This window comes from Rhea americana, unplaced genomic scaffold, assembly GCF_003343005.1.
Source record: "Rhea americana isolate MKP2758 unplaced genomic scaffold, rheAme1 scaffold_69, whole genome shotgun sequence".
NCBI classification, from domain to species: domain Eukaryota; kingdom Metazoa; phylum Chordata; class Aves; order Rheiformes; family Rheidae; genus Rhea; species Rhea americana.
Window position 1 is genome coordinate 3,694,370 of NW_028186856.1, and position 26,618 is coordinate 3,720,987.

The 26,618-nt window shown below is 38.5% G+C and overlaps 1 protein-coding gene across 1 annotated transcript in view; it reads left to right on the top strand.

Moving 5' to 3' along the window:
* The window catches only part of ANO4 (anoctamin 4), a 214,499-nt gene that overhangs the window by 161,645 nt on the left and 26,236 nt on the right, over nucleotides 1-26,618 (top strand). The window contains exons 10-17 of the mRNA XM_085321380.1: nucleotides 3,650-3,756; nucleotides 4,546-4,601; nucleotides 5,418-5,539; nucleotides 11,994-12,128; nucleotides 12,908-13,004; nucleotides 13,558-13,618; nucleotides 19,540-19,622; nucleotides 24,506-24,646. Of these exons, the coding sequence (XP_085177506.1) occupies nucleotides 3,650-3,756; nucleotides 4,546-4,601; nucleotides 5,418-5,539; nucleotides 11,994-12,128; nucleotides 12,908-13,004; nucleotides 13,558-13,618; nucleotides 19,540-19,622; nucleotides 24,506-24,646 (802 nt within the window). The remainder of the gene's footprint in view (nucleotides 1-3,649; nucleotides 3,757-4,545; nucleotides 4,602-5,417; nucleotides 5,540-11,993; nucleotides 12,129-12,907; nucleotides 13,005-13,557; nucleotides 13,619-19,539; nucleotides 19,623-24,505; nucleotides 24,647-26,618) is intronic.

Genomic DNA, 26,618 nt, shown 5'->3' on the forward strand with positions numbered 1-26,618 from the left:
TCAGCCCTCAGCTCTGTTGATAACACTCTTTCTGAAGCTGTTCTGTACACAACTTCACAGAAATTATCTGGGCTAAACAAAATCAAGAAAACCCATTGCTTTTTATGTTGAAAATAGCCAGGGTTTATTTTTAGTCTTTACCATGGGCAATTCCATTCCAAAACCACAAGAAAGTTAAGGATAGTCCAGAATACCCAGAGGACTCACTTTTTGCATTCCTCTCTCACCTTTGGTGAACTCTGTCATCTTCTCTGTATCTATGTCTCTGTGAGAAACGTTGGAAAATGCTGGAGGACATATGCCTTGGTCTGCTCCAGCCATGGTGATTTCTCCTTCTCCTCTCCAGCTCTCACCCTCAGATGCCYGTTACTGGCCCAAAAGATGGGCAGGGCAGAAGCTCAGCAGGTCTCACACTTGCTTACTTATATTTTAGGATTGCTTCAGCTAGCTCTGGAATAGGCAGGGTTTTTCATGGCATTGAGAAGCTGACATCTGCTTCACAGAGATATCTGCACATTCTTTCTAGGCCAAGTGAGATAAACAACCACAACAGTGCAGTTACTACAATTATAAATAAATGCAAATGACTAAAATGCTCTTTTAAACAAATAGCTCTTATTTCATTTTAAAAGTATACAATGTTTGATTTCAGCCTTTTTTTTTCAGTCATGACTCACGAAGATAGAGGTGACTAAACACAGAATGGCTGTTAGCATACTTGTCCAGAAAAGCTACTGCAAGTACTACCTATCATTGCAGTATGACACAGTTTTAATAACAGATGGGCAAAATAACCTTATGTAACTAGGAGACTAGATCAATGTTATTGCTGTTATCTGTGTCAGTTTTGCTAGTTACCCCGCTAAGGGGACTCAACCCAGCTGAATGCTACAAGAACTCGCAGCTGAGTCAGAATGAAAATTACTGTGCTACTTGGTTTTGTAAGTTGTCTTCACACTCCTTTAAAATTCAGTGCTACCTGAGAGGTGAGATCTTGAAGAAAGGTAGACATTAAAAGGAAAAGAAAAGAAAAGAAGTAGTTCTTCAAAAAAGAAAAGAATATTCAAGGCATTTCTGTTTTACTACTTTCTTTTAATTTGTTCCTACTACAAGACATGACGTATTGGTAGCTGCCAAAATTTAGGATAAGGCAATCAGAGGTGGAACTATTCTGCTGATTCATAGRTTTGTGACAGGAGACAGATCAGGTGGGACTTGTTAGCTTCAGTCTAGATAGCAAGATTTTGCCTGCTCTTTTGGGAATGAGAAAGAGCTGGTATGTAACATGAGACTGGAGAAACCAGTAATACAAAGCACTTTGTTGTATGTATTTTTTACAAAATTTAGTGGACAGGCAAATCCTAAGAGCAAGTAGGAGAATTAATGTTCCTTGAATCCCATTCACATAGAAAAGCCTTCTTATTTGAATATGGGGTGTTTTTAACTCAAATTAACTGACTGTAAGAGGGTTCAGAACAAAGATTTTGAAATCATGCTTGCTTGAAGATTATAAAATAAAATCTAATAGCAACTGAAAACAGCTCCTATTGATTTTTTTTTAATCAGTGCAAGTCCTGTATTGCTTCTGTGGGTCAGGTTCTGCCTACTTTGTGTTGATAAAAAAGGTAAAGGAATAATTTTTTTTAAGGTGGATGAATTGTAATCAAAAACAATTCTGTAGGTAGAGCTAAAAAAGAAAAATGGCCCARTTCAAAACTCCAGCTTCAGCTGAAACCAATGAAGTGTTATCAGCTTCAGCATTTAAATTGTGGTTAATCTGATTTCCTTAAACATTAGGGCTTGTGTATTGGTARCATTTTCCTTGTTTGTCAAACCTTTCTGGTAATTATTATTTTACCTAGGAGTTACTTTCAACCACATTTGATACAGGTGTAGCTATCTCAAAGATAAATACAATCTTTGGGGTTTTTGTGAATGTCARTGGCTTGAAATGGGATAGTGGCCAAAATCTGTGTGTATATGGAAGAGAAGACAGCCAAGCCTCACCAGTTATATATGCTGTTTGGTAGCAGTCTGTTGGTAAATCAGAGCATAGATAGTACTTGGCCAATCTGCATAAATCAAATTACTTGCAATAGCTACTGTAGGGCATGCATAGGACTCTAGGAATGTTAGGGATATAGGAGAAGCTGGAAGTATGGTATTGAATAGGTAGTGGACACACAAATGACGTATGAGTATCTGGAGCAGTTGGGAAAGGAGCCATGAGGTACTAATCTCTAGAAAACTAAGTTTCATTAATTATGCTGCTCTTGGGACAGCTTGATTTTTTTTTTTATGCATTTGCTTTGGGAATTTTTTACTGTAAACCTTTGAAGGGAGGATATAGAAGTCCTAAAGTCCAGAATTTGGAAAAGGGGGTTTTGTTTGGGCAAAACTGCCCGAGGAGAAAATTGAGCACTGAATCCCATGTTGTGTGGAAGACAAAGTAACGTAAATCCATGCCAACCCTCCTCTACAGGTTATCTCRGTTAAAGTCAGACTTGTCTAGTGTGCTGTCCTGCAAGCTGGCCTCTCTATACCTCTATAATTTCATGTTTTTATTTGTTTACCAGTTTATTTACTTCCCTAGGTCTTCACCAGCACAAAACGATGTAATCTTATGTCCTATCCAAAGTATTTTGAAAAATGTGAATCCTCCCATTCAGTTGGTAACTAAGAATCAAAAACCATTGAGTTTCCTCAAGATACGCATAGACTCATACTTCATCAGAAACTCTAACCACCTATCTGCTTATTCAAGTGCCTAAATGACTTTCACAGTCGAGCCTGAAGTCCTTCCTCGCCTCAGACAAGCATGAGAATTTTTTTAGGAGTATTTAGGTGACAAGCATAAACAGTATTTCTAATCTAAAACACTTACATTGTTTGCATTTTTCCAGTGACTATGATAATATGCTAAAATATAATATTTTCTTGGAGTATGTTGTAGGCAGCTAAGAAATCTGTATAATATATGATATGCCAGCCAATCTAATCAATACAATGTATTTTGTGGCTAATGTTTTGTTGAATTGCCTAGATTCATTACAGTCCTGTCTAAACTATTGAGCTTATATTCATACATAACTCCATGAGTAGCTCCTGAAAGCTATTTTTCTACTCTGTTTTAGCTTCCAGAACCAAACATTGGGATATATATTTTTAGTTTCTGACATAGTATTTTGATTTTCAGTAACAGGTCAACAGAATCATTTTTTACAGAGTGAATATTTCCATCTAGTAATATAAACATATGTTAATGATAAAGCATAATAAAGAAGTCTGAAACAGAAATCAAATGTCAGTTTCTACAGCTGCACTTATAAGTTCTATATTTTTGCAAATACTTGTGAAAGAATTTTGTAGTTCTTGACAAATGATCTGATGTGATGCTTATGATAATGAATGTTTAAATATCTTCAAACCTTCTGCAGACTTTTCCACAACATTATTTGCAAGGGAATGAATACTGATACCAAGATCTTCTCTGGTGAATCATCTCACTTAATCTGATGCCTTTCATTTTCCTTACACTTGCTTGTATACTGTAGGTGCTTGGTGTGCTATAGAAATTAATAGAACTCGTCATTGCTTTAAACATGCTTCTATATATTCCTGACATGGTCTGGTTTGTATTTTTATATAGCTTCATCATACACAACAAAGACACTTTCTTCAATAATGCTACAAGAAGTAGAATTGTACACCATATTTTACAAAGAGTGAAATATGAAGAAGGGAAAAACAAAATTGGTAAGTGCTGAGCTAAGCGCTTTTGTATGTGGGTGCTAAATTCCATTTAGTTTTTCATTGCCTGTAGTTGTTCAGTCCTAGTTCAGTGACTTTCTGGATAAAAGGTGTCCATGTCAGATATTCATTACTTCTCTCCTTGCTGTAGCAGAGAGGGGCAAGGCCAAAGTAGGGTGTATGATTACTATTTGGYACTAAATAGCGATCTTTTTGGTTCAGAATTCAAGTGTGTTACTTGGCCTTCTACTCCTGCAGTCTGTCTTGTACCTGTTCTGTCTGTTAGTCCAGCAGCTTTCATAAGACATAAACTGAACATATCTTACAAAATTGTTGTCATATGAAAATGAAGAGTTTCAGCTGCCTTACTGTCCTGCAATTCAAAAGCATATTTTCCCCAAAGTTTTCAGCTCTCAAGAAATGCAGCCCTTCAGCTTCCTCCAGTGAACTTTGATATCAAACAAGCTTTAACATATCATTAGACCCAACTATATGGAGCCAAACTCCAATCCTGGTGTGAGGTCATTGATTTCACTAAAGTGACACTGAAGACGGATTTGGGAAATGAAACTTTTAACCTCAGACACAATAAATCGCAGATTGTGATAATTTTGAAAAGTCTGCTTTGCCTAGTTCATCAAAACTGAAAAATATATTTTTCTACTTGTATCTTTTACTGTCAATGGGCTGCAAATTACTTTTAGCTAACCTACCGTGAAAATGTATTTTGCTTTATTTATCTAGCAGTTATTCTACTCCTATTGGTAAATAATTGGATACTTTTTTGGTTTTTAGGTCTGAATCGATTGCTCAGTAATGGCTCCTATGAAGCTGCATTTCCTCTTCATGAGGTATTGTTCCCAGGTTTTGTTCCGTTTAGAACTTACACTTCCCCAAAATCAAACTTATTTGTGTAAATCATTTATTTTCAATCTCARTGTTATTAAAACTCTCTTTTGCATTCCACACCTGTCTCTGATACCCTTTCCTTTTAGCGATATGGTATGCTCCACCGTTTGTGACCATTTTACAACATTTTTGAGATACTGAAGCATCTTCCCAGTCTTGAATTAGGAGAGAAAAAAATTGAATCTTAGATTTATTTAATCAAAATAAAAAATTATGATTGAATTAAAACAAGTTTAATTTCAGTAATCTCAAACTGTTTTAGTATTGACCTTTTTCAACCTTTTTAAATGTGAATGTACTCAAATTTGAAAAAAAATGACAAAGTACATAGAAGTTCAGGTGCTAAAATGTAAAAATAGCACATTTGAAAAAGATTTTTTTCTTGGAGGGAGGGGTGAAGGGAAGAAAAGAAATAAGATGACAAATAAGGAGAATTGTCCTGGATCTGTTCTTTGGAAAATTTTTGATTTTGATGGATCAGTATGTTTTCGGAGGGGAAAAATATCAGGCTGTGGATTTCTCTATCAGTTTCTCCAGTTTATAGCCTTTAACTTGAACACTTATTATCAACTACATCTCTTAGGAAGAACAGTCTTAAATTTGAAACAAGTCAGAGGAAAATGTCCTCTTAATGTCATATTTATCATTTTATGTCCACAGTTGGCGTAAATTGTATTATCCTTATACCTACTGAGAGAGATTTGCTAGTTATTCATTTTTGCTACTGTTGTTCATTAATGTCCAGACCTGTATTTTAGGGAAGTTACAGAAGTAAGAATTCCATAAGAACCCACGGGGCAGAAAACCACAGACACCTGCTTTACGAGTGCTGGGCTTCCTGGGGAGTATGGTATAAATACCAGCCGCTGGATCTCGTGAGGTAAGATCTTCCTGCTTCAAAAACATCACGTTATACGTGCTTTGGGCATAGGTTCTCCTGCCATTTTATCTTTCCTCTGACAAAACCATGAAGAGCTCCGGTAATTCCTGTAGTCCTTAAAAACTGATTGTGCGGCAGGAGAAGCCCATTTCATTCATTCCTGCCACTACGTTCAAAGAAATGTCTGTAGAGAAGCTTGTAGGAGGAGCTGAAAGGAAAGTGAGGGAAGTTTCCTTCTTGAGTTTCCTGAAAGCCAAACCTCTAATGGAAGTGTTGTAGACTATTCAGGAGAGAAACCTGTGGAGGCTGGGGAAACATGGTTGAATCATCATCTGCTGGGAAAGTGTTTTTTCTCCTCAGAGCATGGCTTCGATTAAAAAAAAAAAAAAAAAGGCTCTCATAGCCAGATCCTCTTGCTTTTTTTTTTTTCCCAAAAAGGAACTGCAGAAGTGGCCCCTGATGAAGTTTAATGATGCTCACAGCCACTGAGCGTGCTACTGTGTTCGCAGCACTAACGATAGGTGGAAGCTTGATGTCTCTACTGMATCCCCCAAACTCAGCCCAGTCACATCTCCACAATCTGGCTTTGTTTTCAACTTGGAAATAGTCTGAAAGGGGAAAAAAAAAAAAAAAAAACATGTAGAAAGCTGAGACTTGACTCTGAATTATCATAGCCCTTTTAAATCAAGGTTTCCAAGTGAGCTGGTATGCTCTGATAGAGGATTATGGGGGCGGGGAGGAGGGGGATATGTGCTTATCTAGAGAGTCGAGTCCCTTTGGCAAAACTGTTATTGGGCTTTAGCGGACTTCTTCTGCTTAAAGAGAAAAATACGAAACTACAAGGGCCTATAAATAAGTCTTAAAATGCACTGGAATTCTTGAAGATATTGATATGCCGGCCATTCGGAAGGGTCATATAGCACATGCAGTTAGTCCAGTCTATGAATTTTTCCCTTTTATAAGTCCTGTAACTGATAGAAAACTTTGTTTTTATTGATTTTGCAGAACAGTTTCTAAGTAGAAGGATGTATAGCGGATCCCCTGGAGACAGAAGGTGTTAATGTTTAAGGCCGTATAAAACAAGCATGAGATGTTCAATTTCATGGAGAAAAAAATCACAGAGAAATATAGTGAGAGGACTTTACTGAGTCATATATTTTTTAAAATGCTTTAGAAAACAAAGCAATGTATTTGTACCTTATAAATTAATTGTGAGAGTTTTCATTTCTTTCTGAGCTCATTAGTCTTGACTAAAATATGGAAATTTTGTCAAATTACACTGCAGAATTTGATGATTTRTTGAGAAGCCAGCAGTCATACTGAAAATGTTTATTTTTAATTTCTCTCATCTACAATAAGATACTGATGTCATACTATTAAAGATTTGCATCTCTAATTTTTAAAATGGTTTTGGCCATTATTTTTTCTGACTGATGGTCAGGACTACTGTTCTTCATCTGYATATCTTATCTGTGAAAATGCTGTTGAGTCAATATCTGGGTTTTTGTTTAATAGTCATCCATGAATACGGGTTGTTAGGCRTCTGAAAGRTCTTTTGAGTATGTGTATAAGTGGCAACAGAATGAGCAGGGTGAAACACAAGATTGTATTGGACCTTGGCAAAGTCGTACCTGAGGAGTCTGAGTGTGATSTTGAAGGTTTTGCAGGATCTTTAAGCTTCTCATCAATCAGGGACGTGCACGGATTTTTGCAAGGCTATTTTACAAGAGAAGATGAGCAGTCAATAGCAGCCACCCTAGCTGTGATCACAGGTGTCCTGTGGTGGTCTGGAGCAGGTGTCTGTCCGAGAGGGAAAGGGGCAGGGAGCGGTGCGATGCTCCCACCTTGAGCGGCATGAGTCACAGCGGCTGRGGGGCTTCAGAGCTTCAGCCCCAGCCCAGTTTGCCGCTTGCGGCCTGGAACACGGCGTTGACTGCAATAAATTTGCCGAAGGAAGTGTGATGGGAGAGGAGGGGAAATGCCTTTTTCTTCTTGCTTCGCAGATGGTAGATCCCTTGCATTTCCTTAGCTGCTGCCAAATCTTTCTCGTCTACTGCCACTCTCAGGAGCTCACGTGTCTAGTGAGCTGGATTTTTCTTCTAGAAGAGCTGACAACAGCAAGACTTGTTCTTTTCACTTGAAARTATCTCAATATACATATTTCAAGCAGAAGCTTTTCTGGTACCAGTTCTACAGCAGGAGCAGCTTTCCTATTTTTTCCTCAAACCAGCAAGTATATGGGGCGTGCTCGAAGGGATTAGCATTGCCATCCATACAAAAAAAAGCAGATGGATGTTAATTCTTCCTCAGACGTCTGGCCAGAACTCACTGCTCACAACTGACATTCGTGTTATTAGATACTTTAGAGAGGCTAAGGAATAAATTAGTTGTAGAGAATAAAATGACCCTCTCATTAATAGATGTAATATTTCCACCATAAAATCAAGCTGCAGCATTGGTGATGGAGATTGTTCTTACTTTGATGCTGCCTTATTCTTCCCTTAGCTGTTAAAATTAAGTCTTAAATCTCCAGTGCTGTCAATCTGGTGCCTTCCAGATTTCATTTAATCTCATCAGCTGGCCGTTGTGGAACTAGTAGTCACTGGAAATAAACAACAAAAAGCCCTTTGAAGGGAATTGCATGGTTCTGCATTTCACGCTGCATTGAAAGACGCAGCAGAACGAAGGTGCGCACTTGGCACGGTTGCAAAGGTGCCACTGTTAATCAACAGATGCGGAACCACGATTTTAATCACACTTCTGCTGAAATTGAGAATCCATAGTTTTTTTTTTTTTATAAGAATAATTTAGGACCCTTTGAACTGATAGCAATTGGAAAGAGAGAGAACTCTATATTTTTATGCTCTGGGATGATGTAAATCAGTTCCAGTGACTCCTGGGGATTTTGGATTGTCTCCTTCACGCACCTGACAGCGTTCTGTGCAGAACTTTTTTCTTCTATACTGTCCAGGAGTTATTGCTATTGCTGCCTGTGTGCCTCATTTACAGGACCAAAAGGGAGTGTGAAAAGTACATTTATAATGTAACTGTAAAACAGCTTAAATTAAACTAGAAGTAAATCTAATACTAAATAACTTAGATTTTTCTGTCAAGCCTTCTTCCCTCCCCCTATTCCTCCTGACATAACAGGAGGAACATGTGTCCAAGACATCTGCTGGAAAGCTCTGGCTGCCCAACACCTTGTTTCTGTGGTGTAGAAAGTTCTCCATAGCATTGCATTCTGGTCTGAAAAAGGATTAATAAAGATAGATGTGTTCTTGGCTTGGGTCCAAGCCTGTCTCTATTCCAGCCCTTCCACACATCCTGAACCTGAAAAACAATACACTGAAGGTCAGTAAACATAGAGGAATCCAGTAACCCATTTTATGGTCTGAAATCAGATCTCATACCTTAGAACATCACAAAAATGTGCCACACTGCTAAATACTGAGATTGAAGTCTTGGCCCTGTTGAAGTCAATGGCATTTCCACCATTAGAATGATATGGGAGGAGAAAAAGTATGCAGTTAAGGTAGATGGTGTTAGAGGTCTAATATACGTACCAGCAGAAAACTGAGAAAAGGTGATTTATTTCTGTATATTTCTTTATTCAAATGGCATGGTATATGTGAGGATAGGAGARAGGTTTTATTCTATTATTCAATTAGGTGCTTGAGGGTTTCTGAAATCTTTGCTTTTGAAGTTTTATGTGGAGAAAAATTTCTGTGAAAGAACCACAAAAGATACAAAGCATAATTTTCTACATTACTATTAACAATCAGAAAAATTGGATGATAATGATTTAGCAAAATTAACAGAAATGCCAATGTTATTGAGGCTGAAAAATTTCTGAGAGAAATGAGCAGAATGATAATAGGTGGAMTATAAGTGGAAATAGTGTGCAGTGATGCACCCTAGAAAAAGTCCCTGCAATTCTTCACATAGATTARTGTACTCTGGATAAACTGTCAGTGTGTGGGTAAGAGAACTGCCATCATTATGGACTCTTCCATGAAACTTCCATCCAAAATACAGTGACAGTGACAGATAGAACTGAAGAGCTTGTTCCTCGAAGTTGGTGCAACTTGAAGGAAGGGAGTGGCAAAAATCCATCTAAGCCAGCTTCATCTCCTGAGACGATGAGGGTGCAGACCTACTCAAGTATGGATTGCAGTAAACATGGAACTGCTCTGAATATGGCTCCTGCTCAGGTCTCCAAAAACTGCTTTATTGCTGCAGTGTGTTTCTGTAGTACTCAGTTGGGTGAATGGTCTCTGAGCAGAGAGACTTACAGAATAAATATGATAACTACTGAGTCAGAAGAAATAAAATACAAACTTGATCCTGATACTAATCAAGAGAGAGTAGTACGGCCTGTGAAATAACATTTGTGAAGCAAAGTTGGATAGTGGAAGCATTTTTATGTATCTAAGCATATATGTCAAAGTAATGTCAATATATGCAATACTTATTTTTAAATTTATAAAATTGGGTTTATAGGTGGCCTCAGATGCCTTCTCCTTACATTGCAGCAATTTGGGCTGCTGCTCCCCATTGTGTCCATTTTTCCGTATGCACACACTGAATTTTGCTCAGGTCTTATACTAACTAAGCTGAAGCTGTTCACTTGATCACGAGTGTGTGTTGTGTTTTGCAACTTTTAGATAGAAAGGCACAGCAGAACAGGAAATTAAGTTTGTCAAGAATGGTCTTCAGCTAAAAAGGTGGAAATATTCATACTCAAATATAGGGAATGAAATAAAGAAGATAAGTCTTGATGAATGTTAGATTTACTTCTCTACTTTGAACTATGTACATGGAAAAAAATAGATCCATAAATACTCAGTACACATAATCTCATAAAATGTGATTTTTCTATTTCAGTGAGACGGGCATAGCTTGACATCCTGTGTTTCAGCCAAATAATTAGACCGAAGGGTTCACTAACACTTCTAAGTCAGGTCTTAAAAGCAGTTGCCACTGTGTCTTTTTACAACTAGACCTGCTGCCCTTGTCAGAACTGAGCGTGTTACTGTTAGCTTTCCACCTCCTTAGCCAGTAAATTTGGTTCTCCGTTGAATGACAGAAGAATGAAAACAACATGACAACATTTGGCTTCTTGTACAGTACTAGTAAACTCAAATGATAATAATCAGTGTAGGTCAATCTTATTCACTTCACCCTGCAAAACATGAGCTCAGTCCCGACAGATATTGCTCAGGCTGGAAATTCTTAGTATGCAGTTTAAAACTGAGGATTTTGTCCATTCCAGACCAAGTGTATCCTTCTCTCCTCTRTTGCCACCAGCCCTAGAGTACATCATGGTCTTTTCCTCCTCACTGTAAAAGTTTGACCAAGAATACTTTCTGGTAATATGAAGATAGCTGTCCTGACTGACTTCTCTCTTTGTCCCTGGACTGTTCAGAAGTTTCATCATTAACATGAATGTGGGTTTTCATCAGTAGCTGTTCTCACATTCACTTGACAGCCAGCTTTAAACTGGCCACAAAGTCTCTGAAGGACAGTATCATCATCTTGCCTCATTCTTCAAAACTAATCTTACAAATAATCCCTTAAAAATCTTCATTATAATTGTGATATTAATTTGTAAAGCAGCCTAATCTGATGATCAGCCTACTCTGCACAAGACTATCAAACAGAGGACAGTGAATGCAGCTTGCTCCTGTGCTGATGCATCCTGCAAGGGGTTTTGTGCATTTGATTTATTCCTCAGTGCATAAGTCAAGGTGTGGTTGTGTTTGGGAAGAAGAAAAGTGCTAGCAAATAAGTAGCAAATAGGAGGTCCCTGGTCACTTTGCTATTAGTTTTTAAACAGTATGGCTGACAAACCAGAATTAATTTGTAGTATTTTCCTCAAGCCAGTGAAGATAATACATAAAGAAGTTTGTTGGATCTTACTCATACTTCACTTTACATCTGTGTTAGAATCATGAGATTAATTTCCCAGGAATCCTGCCAAGAAAAGAAACAAGAAAATGAAAATAAACTGAATTGGAGAATAATGTCTGGTTAATTAATATCTTAGAAATAATTTGGGCCCAAGTCATTTTTACTGTTTCATGCATTTTAACAAAAGTGCCCAATACTGATTTCAGTACAATTAACTGGGAAATAAAGTTACACAGCCAAGATGCAAAGAAAGTCATTTATTATCAAGACATGAAGRAAAAGCTTTTTTAAATGTACTCAGTGTTTCTTCTCTGAGATCTACAYTAACCTCACTGTAACCTGTGAAATGTGAATTTTCAGATTCAGTATAAAAATGAGGCAAGTGCCTCAGTGTGGATTTAGAAACCTAACTGCAGGGTTTTATTCCTTAGGAAACTTTTAATCCACTCTTCAGATATGATAATTTTTTTTTCTGTTAGTGAATGAGATAAAGCAGATTTACTCTAATTAGCAGGTAACTTTGCTGTGTTGTGTTTTAAAACAGACGATACTTTGGTGAGAAAATTGGGCTCTACTTTGCCTGGTTAGGCTGGTATACGGGGATGCTCTTCCCAGCTGCCTTCATTGGACTGTTTGTCTTTTTGTATGGAGTCACCACTTTGAACCACTGCCAAGTCAGGTAATGTGAACATTTTGGTTAGGGAAATTACAGCTTTGGGTTATTATAAATAACTTAAGAGCTCTTTATACAAATTGTTAATTGTTTCATTTTGAATTGTCAAATGACTACTTAGGAAAACAGTGCTTTGTTTTCATAAGGTACCCTGTTTCGAGCATCCCTGAACTCGGATGGGTTGCAGGTTTTTCTTTCCCAGCTCTGGTTCCCGATAACTGCTCAGCATGAAGTAGGAAAGAGGTAGAGCCTGGGATCCTTCCTTACTCTCTCATAAGGCCAGAGAAGTATGTGGAAGTTTTGCTCACTTCAAGGCCATTCCCAAAGCCCCACTACAGTGAGGCATTTTCACATGAAGAATTCCCTGGACCTTCTCCTGAGCTCTRCGTCTCTGCATCTTCCATGCTTAAGACGTTGCCCGAGGGAACTCACAAGAATGGGTCAAGGTTATCTAAATGAGCGCTCATTCTCACCCTCCTCCTACAGAAAGTCGCTTCTGATTTGCAGAGAAGCAGGAAATGATAAAAAGCTACTGCCAGCTTGGCTCTGAGGAACTATTCTCTGCAGCCAGGATCCCCAGGCTGTAAACTCTGAAGCCTTAGGCAGTCCACAAATATTCGTTACATACATGTGTTTATGAGCATCTTGCCTTCAGTTACACAAAGAATCAATACTATTTGATACAGTATTGTTTGAAACATAAGCAACAGTTTTATTAAAGTTATTTATTCATTTTAAGACTGAGTGCATCAAACTGTTAATGTTCATCTTTTATCTTTTTCCAGTAAAGAAGTCTGTCAAGCTACAGATATCATAATGTGTCCTATATGTGATAAATACTGTCCGTTTATGAGGTTGTCAGACAGCTGTGTTTATGCAAAGGTACATTTTAAAATATGCAAATAGAAACRCTTTCTTGGTAACAGCAGTCCTTTRGTCTTTTCCATGGGCCTTTAGCAAAYTTGGGTAGATAAAAATCTTCGGAGAAGAGACTAAATTCAGACAGTATTATCATCCGKGGTGTTTTACAACGATTAAGTTTGAGCTGTAGAACACCTGGATGCAATTTGTACTGGTGGAGTCAATGCCAGGGGTTGCGTGCTAGAGGCATGCGCTGCAGCGTCCTTGGCACCAGCCTTTGCCTTAGCCTGTGTACGCTGCTCCACAAAATGAACGCTTTGGGTTTGAAATAAACCCAAAGATTGAACTGTTCATACTTAGAGGTAGCAGCGGTCACTCCCAGACCAGACTGGTGGCTCATCAGCCGATACGGAGGTCTGAGTTCGACCAGTGCACGTCACGCATCAAGGGAGSGGTTTCAGTCTTCGGGATTGTTAGTCTGGCTGTGCTCTGGATCACACTGAATTTATTAGGTAAAAATGGGAAATCAAACATTGTTATCATAAATTGATCAACTTAATAATGTCTTTCTCAGGTAACCCATCTTTTTGACAATGGAGCTACAGTCTTTTTTGCTGTTTTCATGGCAGTGTGGGGTAAGTTTTTTCTTTTGATAAGCACRGTTCCAGAATGTTTTCCTTAAAGCTTGTGATGCAGCATAAGCCTTTGTAAACTCCAGCACACCTTTCTCAGCCCCTGTGGTACACAGAATAGGCCTTGTCTCTTTTCTGCTTCTGCAAAAAGAAGATAGAAATTGCTGGAATCAGTATTTTTATACTATAATCATTTTAATTTTTTAAAATATGAATACAGTGTCTATGTGGATAGTTGCTCACTGYGTTTTTTTAGGGGTTTTTAGATCTATTGGCACTGAAGCTTTTCATCAGTTACTGTTCAGGCCTTGTCTCAGTTTAAGGATGCTCAGTTTAGTTCGCACACTAAAAAGAACTAATGCAGTATTTTACCTTGATTCCAGAAAGGTAGTAAAACCTTCTCCAATGAAATAAATAGGAGATTTATTTGAATGGTAATTTGATCCTAGAGTGATCTAACTATTGCTGTTGAGGTTGAATTTTGCCCGTAGGACAGTTCTGTTTCTGGCTCAGCTGTTTTTCTGACTGTGGTCTTGCAGGCAGAATTGAAGGCAAGAGGGAACAGTCACTTTTGGCAGCCCATGAAGTCTTTCAAACATGCCCTGAGCATGCCCAGGCTCTTAGCTGCTACCATGCTGTCCTGAGAAATGATTACTGTCACACATCTTTAGAGACTGTCTCAATGAGGTGCCTCAAAAATGACATCTATCCCACATCTCTGGGAGGTTKAGCTATCCTGATTTAGCCATTATTCTCCATTTCTTATTCCATTTCACACATTCAAACTCTTTTGGAAAGGTGGCCAAGTAATTCACATAATCTGCATTTCAAATAGTGAATCGCTTTATTGAGCCACAAGAGGTAGCCAACAGCCAGTGTGAGAGCTCTCAGGAGATTGTAAGTTAGCCTCACAGTCTGTCTAGCCTCCTTCCTCCAAAATTATATTTTTATCTGAGTTAGCTAATTATTTCAGCTCATATTCTGGTTGAGTCTATTCATCTTGTTTCGTGATTTATTGAAGGTATTAAAATATCACAAATTAATGAAAAAAGTCAACAGGTCATAGAGTTGAATGTTTCTTCTTGGTATTTCCAGCATTGCTTTAGAGTTACACTAGAGCTGAGCACCACCAACAATTTTAAAGTCATTCCTTTAAAGTCTTTTTATATGTATACTTAGCTTTTCAGCCTCTTTCTCTATGTACCACTGAAGTTGAGAATTTTAAGACAGCTAGGAAAACTGATGGGCTAACAGGTTCTTGAAAGATTGTGCTACTCTGGCAACATGTGAGGTKGCGGAGGTATTTTCATTACAGTTGGGGCTAAAGAATGATTAGAACAAAAGAAACCACACTTCCTAGGGATTTTATGGTACTGTACTTATGAGTTAGCTTACCTCCTTTCTTAAGGGGATTTTTAGTCCACCATAGCCTAGTGGCAGCTACAAGCATTACTGTTACTTCAGTGAATCACAGGGGAAGAGAGGAAACAGTGATGGCATTTTGATTGTGGAAATGTTTTTTTCCATTGGCATGAAATAACTGGCAAGTGGATGATGAATTGGCTGTGAAAAGTCCAGCCTTCTAGATGATCCAGTTTGAGAACAGTAACATAAAATAATGATGGTAGTGCTTTTATTTTATTTTATTTTATTTTATTAAAAAAAAGAGAGAACGAGAGCAGAAAAGCAGCTAGAATTATGTTCCCTCTTCAGTCTAAGCTTAGGCACAGTCTATTATCTAAAATACCTTCTTTGCTGTCTTTACATCCATTTATGAGCCCCACTTTGAGGGAGAAGTCTCATCCATTTGATTAGGGTTTCCGGAAAGCAGGCATGGTCAGTCCAGGCGCGTTCCATGAAGAGGTAGCATGTATGGTGGTTTCCTCCTTTCACTGCAAATATATCTCTAGTTGAAAACAAAGTGGACTAGTTGCTTGCTTTTTAAATAGAACTAAAATGCGTGTTCCGGTGATGAGCTAACTGCTGTGGCTAGGGTAGGGAAAGGAATTACCTCTGCAAATATCAATGCGGGCAGCTTAATTTCTGGAGCAGGGAGGAACATGGCTGCAGGACTTTGAAAGGCAGGACGCCACCTCCTGTAATGTTTCATTGTGAAATAAGGGACCCTATCCAAGCAGGGCTGAAATTTTCAAGGTTTTAGAAGACTGGTGTACTGGGAGTTATAAGAATAGGAATACCATTTTCATCAAAAAATAAACTGAGCCATCACCTTACTTGCTGTATTTCTGCCCTGATTAAGCTAAGTACTATATAAGAAGTAAAGTAATTGATATTATAGGAAAAAAAATATGATATTTACTAAAGTTTACCAGAAAGACAAAAGACTTAAGATAATTTTCATTTTAAACTGATATGGCAAGGGCCAAAAGATGGTCTTCATTTGGTACACTGAAGGAATTTGCTGGTAGTCGTCTAAGCTTTCATGTATCGGAGCTTCTGTTGACTTGGAAACTTTTTAAAAGAACAGAAATTATAGAACTCCATAGGAAATAATAAATACCTATAAACATTTTTTTTTCCTGGAAACCAAATTGCTATTAATGCTCACTCCATTTCAGAAATCAACGAGAGTTTTTCCTTTTGGGACTGTCTAGTATTGATGATGTTTTTCAGATGTTCAAAGCTTTCGAAGAGATGAGAGCAATAGCATATGACAATCATTTCATGCATTTTTTATGCCTCTATGCTAGAGGAAAACATCTACACTTTGCTGTTTATGTATGCCTTGAGATATGCCGAGCTTGAGGAAAAAGTAGGTCCGATTTCTAGGAAAAATGTCTCTCTCTTTACTGTCTAAACTGGATTCTTACCAAAGACAGAAAGAGAAAAAGAGAGAATGATATTCATTCCAAATAAATGTCATCATATAAAGCGAAAAAAATATATAATTCTCAGAAAAATTTCTAGGTAAGTTTGATACTCAGTTGATTCCAAACATAGTGTTGTAAAGCCAGATGGARGTATAACATTTGCTTTGCCAGTTGAAGTGCTAGAGAAACCTAATCCAAAGATGTTATTATCTAGATGTTGCCTGAAGCTCTTCGCCCAGCAATTAACCATTTCTAATGCTTTACTAGAGAAACAGTGGACTCATGTTAGTTTCTCTGTCTGCTTTTCTCCCTTACTCTGCACATCTTTGGGGGACTAAGGGACACAGGAGAAATCCTTTTTATAATTTCTTCTTGTCTGCCTAGAAGCCTATTTTATTTGGTAAGGAGAGYAGCTTCAAAATGGTTGCTGAAAGGCAAAGTTGGGAAAGGAAAAAGGCCTACCTTGGAAAATCTAACATTTTTTTCAAGAGATAAGAAATGTCAACATAAAACATTTTTCCAACTATGTCAGTTGGCCTGTTGGAAAGATACTACTTAGCTACAGACCTTGCCTCTAGCATAAAACATTCACATTGAACTGCTCTCTGAGGAGGCAGAATTTAAGGAGGTTCTGTAGCAGCATTCCTAATATAGTAGAATATATTCCAGAAAATGAGAAGAGTTATATTAAATGTTGTTCTAAATACAGAGAGGATTCCTGAGAGAAGGTCAGGATTTAGCTGTTTGCGGCTACAGGCATTACTAGACAAGGTTGCAACTTAGTCCAAAAGCATTTGAGAGGGTGACATTAAGAGAGCTGTTCATACAAATGGATGCTGAGAAGTGAATAGCAAAACTGACTTTTGAAAGAGGGCAAGCATAATTTATTAAAAAAAAAAAAAAAAAAAAAAGATCTGGGAGTTAAGACCTATGACAAGTTCAAAATTCCAARCAGAATTTTTGGAGAACTCTCAGCATCRGGGATAAATGTTTCAGTTGGAAGAGCTCTACTAGGAGAACAGTGAGTACAACTGCGTTGAGTTATGCTGTCACAGTCAGAAAAGGATGTTAATAGTTGATATAAAGTATTAGTGATCACTAGACTAGAAAAGTAGCAGAGAAATTTCAAAATGCAGTACTTTAAAAAAGTCCTCAGTTGTACAGTGAATCAATCAAAGATGGTTATTTTTAGCACATTTCAAAATACGCAGCAAGGGAAAAGTGCGTATGGACCTCAATAGGAGGAGAAAACTGTGTCACAATAAAAGCGGAAACAGAGCTGTGCAGATCATCCTGTTTGGTACTTAATGATTTGAAAATAGCTTTGAAAAGGAGCTTGAAGAACTGAACATACCAAATCTGAGATGTTAAACATGCTGAATATAATGTGTATAGACACCTCCCTCCAGGTATGTGAAAAACAAGAGACCAGAAGTACTATTCATCATAGATGCATCTGAGAGATTCATGCCTGTAGACTCATATGCCCCCGAGAATCCTGCTTCCAGCTTCTTTTTGGAATGGAAACAGAGTGATACTAATCAATCAGGCTTGTGTCTCCCAGATCACTGAAAAATGCACAGAAATGGGAACCAAGATGCACTTTGCCAGCCTTTGCTATGAGGGCTGCTTATCTGGCCTGTACAGAATAAATCAGTACGAGCTCCACCAGAAGACAAGCGAGGAATAACCCGTGTAGTGGTTCAGCGGCAGCTGCAGAGCTCCAATAGCACTCTCTACTTTGCTGTTCCCAACCAATCACACTGCAAGTATTACAAAAAGTCATGGTTACCTTAGGCTTGGGAGATTGATTTGACTTTCTTCATTAGACGAAATCAAAGCAGCTGACTACCTGGTGTAACTTACCTCCACCTTTCAAAAAGAGAGTGGTGTAATATCTGGAATTAACTTCACACCTAAGAACTACCGCCTTAAACACCCCTTTGATGTCTCACCTCTTCTACACCAGATGTTTACTTTCTAAATATATCTTAGCAGTGTTGGCTAATACATTAAAAATACAATAATTCTTACTGGGTAAAAACTTGCTTTCGCCAAACTTATGACAGTGCTTATCATCCTATCACATCATTATCAATACACAGTGGTAGGGTAGATAGTCTACTAAGGAGATCCCTTTAGTACTGTATGTGGGACATGCTGTCAGTCTATTGTGGAACTGTTTGTTAGATTTGGTATTATCCTAAACTCATGAATAAAGAGGTTTGTATTCTCTGTGGCTATCTTGCTGATTTTTACTCAGCAACAAGGGCAAGAGCCAAGCCTCACCATGGGACAGGAAGCCTTTCCATCAAATTGAGTTAGCTTTAGGCGGCTTCTACATTCCTTTAATGTAACAAATTTAAAAAACTGTAGCTGTAAATAGTCTCAGGATTAATCTCCAGAATATTAATGCATAATTGTATGATTAAATGCTTCTTGATCATTCCTTCCATCATAAAACAAAATCACAGTCATACACAGACATATAATAGCATCACGTACTCTGTCAATAAGGGCTGTACATCAGAGTGTTCAGCTGTCAGCAATTAATGCCAAGCCACATATATACCGTAAGAGAAATGTTTTAGGTTAGAAAGGTATAAGAGAAAAGCTCTAGTTTCTTCAGTAGCACTCTGTAGATTTGCACATTCACTGAAATATGCTTCCTCCGGGTTCCAGTGCCTATATATTTCAAATGGTTTTCAGAAAAGGAAAGTTATCTACTTTATCTACACTGTCCCAAAGAAATCTTTAGCATCATCAGAAATCTGCCATATTTAGCTATGATGACTCACAGGAAAAAATTATTCTTTGAGAATCTTCCCTTGGTTGATTTGAAATTAAATGTTTTCATTTAGGACTAAATGAAATCTTTACAGCTTCAATCATGCTTGACACAAGCAAAGTAATCCTTAGAAAGCAATACCTTTTCAAGGCAGATTTGATTGCCCGCGTGATTTGCTGTTCAAAGAAGCTGATTTATGCAAAGAAATGAAAATGATGTAACAACTTCAGTCAACATTTCTGTGATAGTAGTTAACATTTTCTTGAATTAAAAGCAATTTTGTATTTTTCTTCTCTCTGCTCCAGCAACTGTTTTTCTGGAGTTTTGGAAAAGAAGACGAGCAGTAATTGCTTATGACTGGGACTTGATAGACTGGGAAGAGGAAGAGGTCGGTACAGAAAAATTTGCTCCCTAATCTTTAATACAAAAGGGTTTGGTTAAAAATGTAAGCATATTTTTCCTTTGATTTATTTTTAAAAACTTCAGGAGCAAGGAAATGAATGTTTTTCTCCTCACATATTTCATTTGGACTGTGAAGAAACTTTCCTCAGGACAAACTGTGCTCTGCTTTTACACTAACGTAAATCCACAAGAATTTCATCAATGGTTGTCAATGTGGGAGATTTTAGGGGGAAAAAGAGTACACTTTAGGGGGAGGTTAACAAACTTTACTTTTGAACTTAAGGAAGTTCTTGACAGCCCAGCGGGGAATGAATTTTGGCAAATGAGTTTTTAGCTGTTTTTTTCTTTAGGTAGCCACTAAGTATGTTATTGGAGATAGAACCAGGAGAAAAGTAAGATTCAAGAGTAGCTATGGCAGAAAACGTGCTCCTCGAGCGGGACTTGGCCACAGGGGTGTCTGCRGAGGCTGCGTGCCTTCCTCTCTGGAGGCTGGGCTGAAGCTCTTGGTGGACTGCAAGGGGCTGCTCCGTGCAGTTCAACTTGTGTATTTGTGGAAGAATTTCTTTCTCRGTAATCTTCCCAGCACAGAAACGGACTTCTGATTTATGGGATTTTGGTCTCTACAAGGCAATGTAATGTTCTGAGGCCGTGAAATGCTCGWTAGTTTGCTCATTTGTTGGTAGGATATTTTTTTAAATGCTTAAAGACTAACAAAATAAGGCAAGAACCTAAAATGAAATACTTGACAAAACTGGAAGTTGGTTTCTTTGTAACAACAGGTGCATCACTTTGTGTATATGCTGTCCAGTCTGGGAAATACTTTGGTCAGAGTATTTAGCGAATACTCTAAGACTGATTTACCTCTCCTGAGATTAGCAGTCTGCTCTTGCCAACGCTGAAGAGTCGCAGTGAGAGCACGGTGACGTAGTCCTATCTGAGCTTCAGCTGTTGATTAGGATTGAACCGCACTGACCCTCCTMGGCTAGTTGCAAGAAAGCCGCTGCTGCTGCTGCTGCTGACAGCTAGGGCAGAAGACTGATGCACTAAAGTGCAGTTTCCAAGTCRGGATTCCAGCTCAGTGCTTCAAAATGAGAAGGGGCTCGTTTTTTTTTTCCCCCATAGTAATAATACTGAGCGCTTTTCAGCTGCTGTTGGAAGAGCCTTTTGCTCAGGTGTGAGCACAGCAGCCSCAAGCCCATTAAGGACCAATCCACATTCTGTTTCCCTTTCCTTGTCATGCAYGTGTCCCCAACTCCAGCTGCAGTTTTACTGCTGCTACTGAAGGTACGTGTGCTCTTGCAGAACCTGGAGGGAAGATTTCTCATGGAAGTTCTGTCTGCTCTCCAGGCTCTTTGGCAGAGCAGTACCATGTCTGTGCCTTAGAAGAAAAAAAATCCATGACCCCACAGCTAGAGTAAACACTGAAATGTTGGAAGATGATAGATTTGTTTTCTTTTCCAGTTATAAAGACTGTAAGAGCTTYTAGTAGTTGGGACTGTTCTCATAGAAATGTAATATGTTTATTTTATGATGTCTATTGAATAACATCATTTTTTATAAGAGGTGCTTATGTCCTGCTGGCATATTATTTCAGTGTGGCCCGCAGAAYGATATATGTGTGCCTGTAGTTTTCTGAAGATATCTGTTCCCTGCTGATGGGCACCAGGTCTGTTTTTTTCACATCAGGTGAGCTTTCTCAGTRTGGCCTCATTCAGGTGCCCTGGGGCAGTGAATGTACATGCTCCAGACTATTTCTTGTGTCTTSTCCCAGTGCTAGTGGGAGTTTGCTCAGCCTCTATGGCTTGAGGTAACAGCCTTTCAAAGGCAGATGGTATTTTTGCCTCCTCAATGAGTTATTGAACACCCCAATAGGAAGTAACCTGGGGGATATGAAGTGCTGCCTCTCAGACGTTTATGTTGCCACTCAGCAGAGCATCAGTATTTCATTGACATTTGAGACATCAGCTTCTCACTTCTAGTTTGTTCAGGGTCCACATCCCAAAGGTGGGAATTGCTTGCCTCCCAAAGGTTATCTCTCTGAAGATGCTGGAGCTACCATTACCCAGTCCTGCTGCCCAACTCAAAAATGTCCTTGCTTCAAGGTCAACTCTACTGATCGCTGCCCCCTCTTTCCAGAGTGTCGGGTACTGCACTTTTTCATTGGCAGTTGGGTCATGGCAGGGCTCTGCTCACATAGTCGAAGCTTTGGGAACAGGGGCCCCGGGGGTGAAAAAATGGTGAGATCTTTTTCCAGTGCCATGGTTGCAGGCCTGCCTCTTTACTTTGATGTTACTTTTCACCTGCAAGCAGGATGACTTGCAAACCATGGGCTTTGCAAGGAGACTTACTTCCAGGGGTGGATCTACAGGCTGCTCCTAAAAATCCTGCATTCTAATAAGATTGCTATTAATTAAATCTTGTTTCTACAGTCTATTCAGTTATCACTGGACAAATCAGCTGACAAATATTAACTGCTTTACAAAAATCAATTTGAAAGTTSTAATTACCATTTTAAGTTGCAAGCTTTTGCTAATGGGAATTGTTATTTTTATTAACACTAGCTGCCATGTCGAGTTTTTGCTTGTTTTAATTTTCACTGTCAAATAGAAAAATGAGGTTTTACTACTTAAGGAAAATTTGTCTTACTCATTCCTACCAATAATAGATCGAAAACCAAACATTTATAGGCCTTCATGTCACTCTTCTAACACTTTTCTGTTTTAAATGAGGAGACAAACAAATGAAACAAGTTGACAGGAAGAAGAATTAAAATTTCTTCAGACATACAACTTTGTGTTGTATGTCTTTAGCTTACTTTAGCTTACTAGTTCTACAACACTTTCAGCTAGGGAGGACATGCTGCTGTCCCCAGAGGGTCTAGGTCTCCTAGCCTGGGGAGAAAGGTTGAAGGTGCTCTGGCTCTTTCAACTGTGTATATCTGGATTGCCTTTTCTTGGAAATGAGCTGCAAGGTACAAGACACGTAGAATAACTGAGTTTTGGCTAGATACACAACCAGAGGCCAACTGGGCAGTATTCCTGAGACTCCTAGTTGAGATACAGCTTCTGTGGCTATCTTCAGTGTACCTTTCCTTTTCTTCAGGGTGTCATTTTCTTTAAATTACCAACCCCTGCCAGTACGGTTCATTTTCTATCCCAAGCTGTGCTCRGTATTGCTCAGTGTCACTGAACAGGTACTAAGGTTCATGCCAGAGTTTCAATTTTGGGCAGAGATGTTTTGCTTTATCTGAAYTGACTACAGACCATAGGAAATACCTGGATTCAAGGACAGGCAGATAACAATAAAAGGACTTCTGTATAGTCCAGCTTGTAAAGTATAATCAAAATCCTGGCTTAGGGTGGGCAGTAGAGAAGAGAGGTTTTCTTGCGYGTAGCTCAGTAAGTCAATTGGTGGGATGGCATTCTGAAGTGCCCTGCTACATTGCCATCACACCCTGTCCTTTTGGGTGTCCCTGAGCATGTGGGAAYGCTACTTGCCCAGGGACACTTTGCTACTTGCTATTACCAGCTAATGCAGAGCACATAATCCACTACAAAGGCATTGCAGCCCACCATACATGACACATAACCTTTTTTTATTATTRTTATAAGGTTACCAGGTTGTTGTTGACTTTGAAAATCAAGTGCACTGGGAAAATATCTTCAAAATTTGGGAGACTGAGACATGGCTGTTTTGTCAGAAGGAATTTAAGTATTACTTTTTATAAAAATGCCATGGGATTTTAGGATATCTTAGTTTTATTTACATTTTAAAACCTTGTATGCATAGTTAAAATTCACCTATTTCAATGCAATCATTTAAAATGTAGTCATTTACAGTCTATTAGAATGCTTAGCCTATGGCCATATTCAATAACTTTAAATCAAGCAAAGCTCAACTGTATGCAGCCGAAGGGTTGGAAGCAGTTAAAATTGGTGAGCTGGGCTCCTGGCTGTTGCAAAGAAATGCCCAGCAGAGATCTGGCAGAAAAGCTGCAGAGACAGTCCATAGCCGCTTTTGTGTTCTCCTTTAGTCATTTGTACAATGAGCCAGTTCTCCAGCATGAATCAGAGCAGCGTAAAGCTGGTCTAATCTATATGGCATTGTGCTCTCACATCTCTGACATCAGTCATGAAAAACATAGCAGAGGACGTGAGGTTTTTGGTGAACCTCCCACAGGACACGGCGATGGAGCAGCTCTCCTGCAGCTCAAAACCATGATGACTTGCTTGAACTAACGGGGCTGTAAACAGAGGCAGCTAAGTCTTTCTCCAAGAAAACCCCATGCTTAATTTCTTAAGGGAGTTATTATGGAAGAGCAAGACTTGAAATTTCTGCTGTTTAGAGCTGCTCCTGCAGCTGTATTGTCCTGTGTTGTCCAAGTGAGGAAGGAAGTGAGCCATACCGGATGGCACGGCTGCTTCTTCAAATGACGAGAGGAATCTTTTGCTGATAATGGGAAGGTACTACCAAGAAAACAGTAGTTGGGTTTGAAAAACAAACGGTCATTTTTTTTCGTTTTATTGTAGAATTCCAGTATCAATGGGCTGGCTGAATACCAGGCTGGAAAATTCTGTGGTATCAGTCTTGAAGTAATGTGGTTTGCAGGCACATATTTTGAAAGAGCATTGTTTAGATGCTAGTTGGGGAATTTACTAAATACTTCAAATATGATATTATGGATACAGTGATACATTCTAGTTCTCATGAAGAGAGAATAATTGTACCTGGTTTCCCAGCACAGCTTTTACAGTAACTGTGCCGGTTGCTGCAATTACCAATAATAGTGATCTGAAAAAGTGATCTGAAGTTTCCTACATAATCTTTCCTAGCTGTACTCTACATAACCATTGTCTGTCTGTTTTTTAGGAGGAAATACGTCCCCAGTTTGAAGCCAAATACTCCAAGAAAGAGCGAATGAATCCCATATCCGGGAAGCCGGAGCCTTACCAAGCATTTGCAGACAAATGCAGCAGACTCATTGTTTCTGCATCTGGAATATTTTTTATGGTTTGATAACTTCTATTTATTTACCAATTGCATAAATGCAAAATGACGTTACCTCTGCTGAGAGAGTAAGGAAATACTAGATATGACTGCCTGAAAGTTAAATAAGCTCTAGCATATTTAGCACARACTAAAAAACTCTACACAGCAAATATTCTCAGTTGCGGTGAAGTCCCATGCTAGCGGAATAGTGGCACTATCACATTTATGCACCGACTTCAGGTGGCTGATTTCTTTAGCCTTCTTGTGTAGACAGTGCAGAATGATGAAGAGAAGCTGTGCAGGAGACAATCGTCCTTTTTCCCTTCCACTGAATCTCTGAAAATGTGTTTACTTGACACCTAGATGCCTTACTGTACTTTAATGTTTGTATAAACTCCACAGCAAAATAGAAACTCAAATTGATTACTGTCAGCAGGAAAGAAAATGAGAAAAACTTTGCATTAGAACATTTTTGCCTGTTTGAGTTCTGTTTAATACCCTCAGCATCTGGTAAAAAAAACAGTATTATGATTATCTTCAGGTGATCAGATACCCAGCAATTTACATGTCCTTTACATCCTCATAACTTAACTTAAATTCCAACTTGACATTTATAAATGAAAACCAACACAGCTTTAAATTACCCATACAGATAATTTCATTCTGCTTCTCCAAAACAAGCATGAGATCCTAGTTTATGTCCCCCATCTCTTATAGGTATATATAGAAATCATTAAGATGATCTATATTGTTTATGTACCTGTTGGATTTTATGCAAAACTTTTCAGATATACCATAGCATGTGTTTGTTTTCCTTACAATCCCCTGTTAGTTTTGTATTGCCCTGGTTTTAAACCGTGAAATACAGCATGAAACTTGCCTGCCAATTTTCAGCTTTAATTAAACATTTTCTTGTAGGAAAGAAATGCAGAAAATACCTATTTTATTCCTATTCCTAAGCACTCAGATTAGAGGGTTTATTCTGTAGGTCATTAATACACTGAAGTACCTAGTGATTTTCCTGTCCTAAAAAGTTAAAATTGCGAAAATACTTTGAAATTCTCTGAGTATTAAATGCAGGAGTCTGTTGTGTAATATTTCCTAAAGCAACTTACAAATTCTGAACTTAGTATAAGAAGTCCAAACCAGAACTTTGATATTTTTAGAGATATTTGTATCTCTAATTTGGGAGAATTAGAGTTTACAACACAGCTATTTTTGCTGAAATTATTAAAAATTAATTAAGACAGTTTAAATCACTTTTTTTTTTTACTCTTTAGAATAATATAGGCAGAGTAACTAGAAGTAATGCTTTTCTTTGAAGCTAATGTTACTTATACATGCAGTTGATGCTCTTCGTATCATATTGTAGTCATKACACAAGTCTCAGATGCAAGAGGTTTTGAAATTTTCCCTTCCCTTTCACACACTTTATGTTCTGGCCAGCTCAAGAGCTTCCCATCTCTTAGTCTAGACCACCRTATAGTGCAGCTTTTAGGTGCTCTAGTCTAATGTAGTGGGTAACCATGAAGGTGCAGGGTCATCATAACCTTATCACTTTTAGCACTGGCTCCTGGGACAGTCAGCTGTCTTCTACTGAAGAAACTCTYCCTGTCTAATAAAATAGCTAATGGGTACTGTGTCAAAGTTTGTACAAGACAGAGTCACCCACGCTAATTCCCAGCTCTTTGTCCTTTAGGTGGCTGGCCAAAGAATGAAATAAATCAGTCCCAATGGAAAACAGTTGTCATTTAATGCTCAACTATTGCATATGGAACATCAARTGATTTAGCAGCCTGGCTCAGCTGCATGGCTTTTACATTACAGCGTTGTCTTTGCTGAAAGTCTCAGCAGAGAAGAAATTTCCAGGGCAACTGAATTTACTAGCAACCCTAGGTAGAATCTTTGCAGAACAGTAGCAAGGAACAGCTTGTGAGGGTTGCTTGTGAGGGTACTTGTTGAGGCAGTGCTTATAAAAGGAGACGTTTTTCTC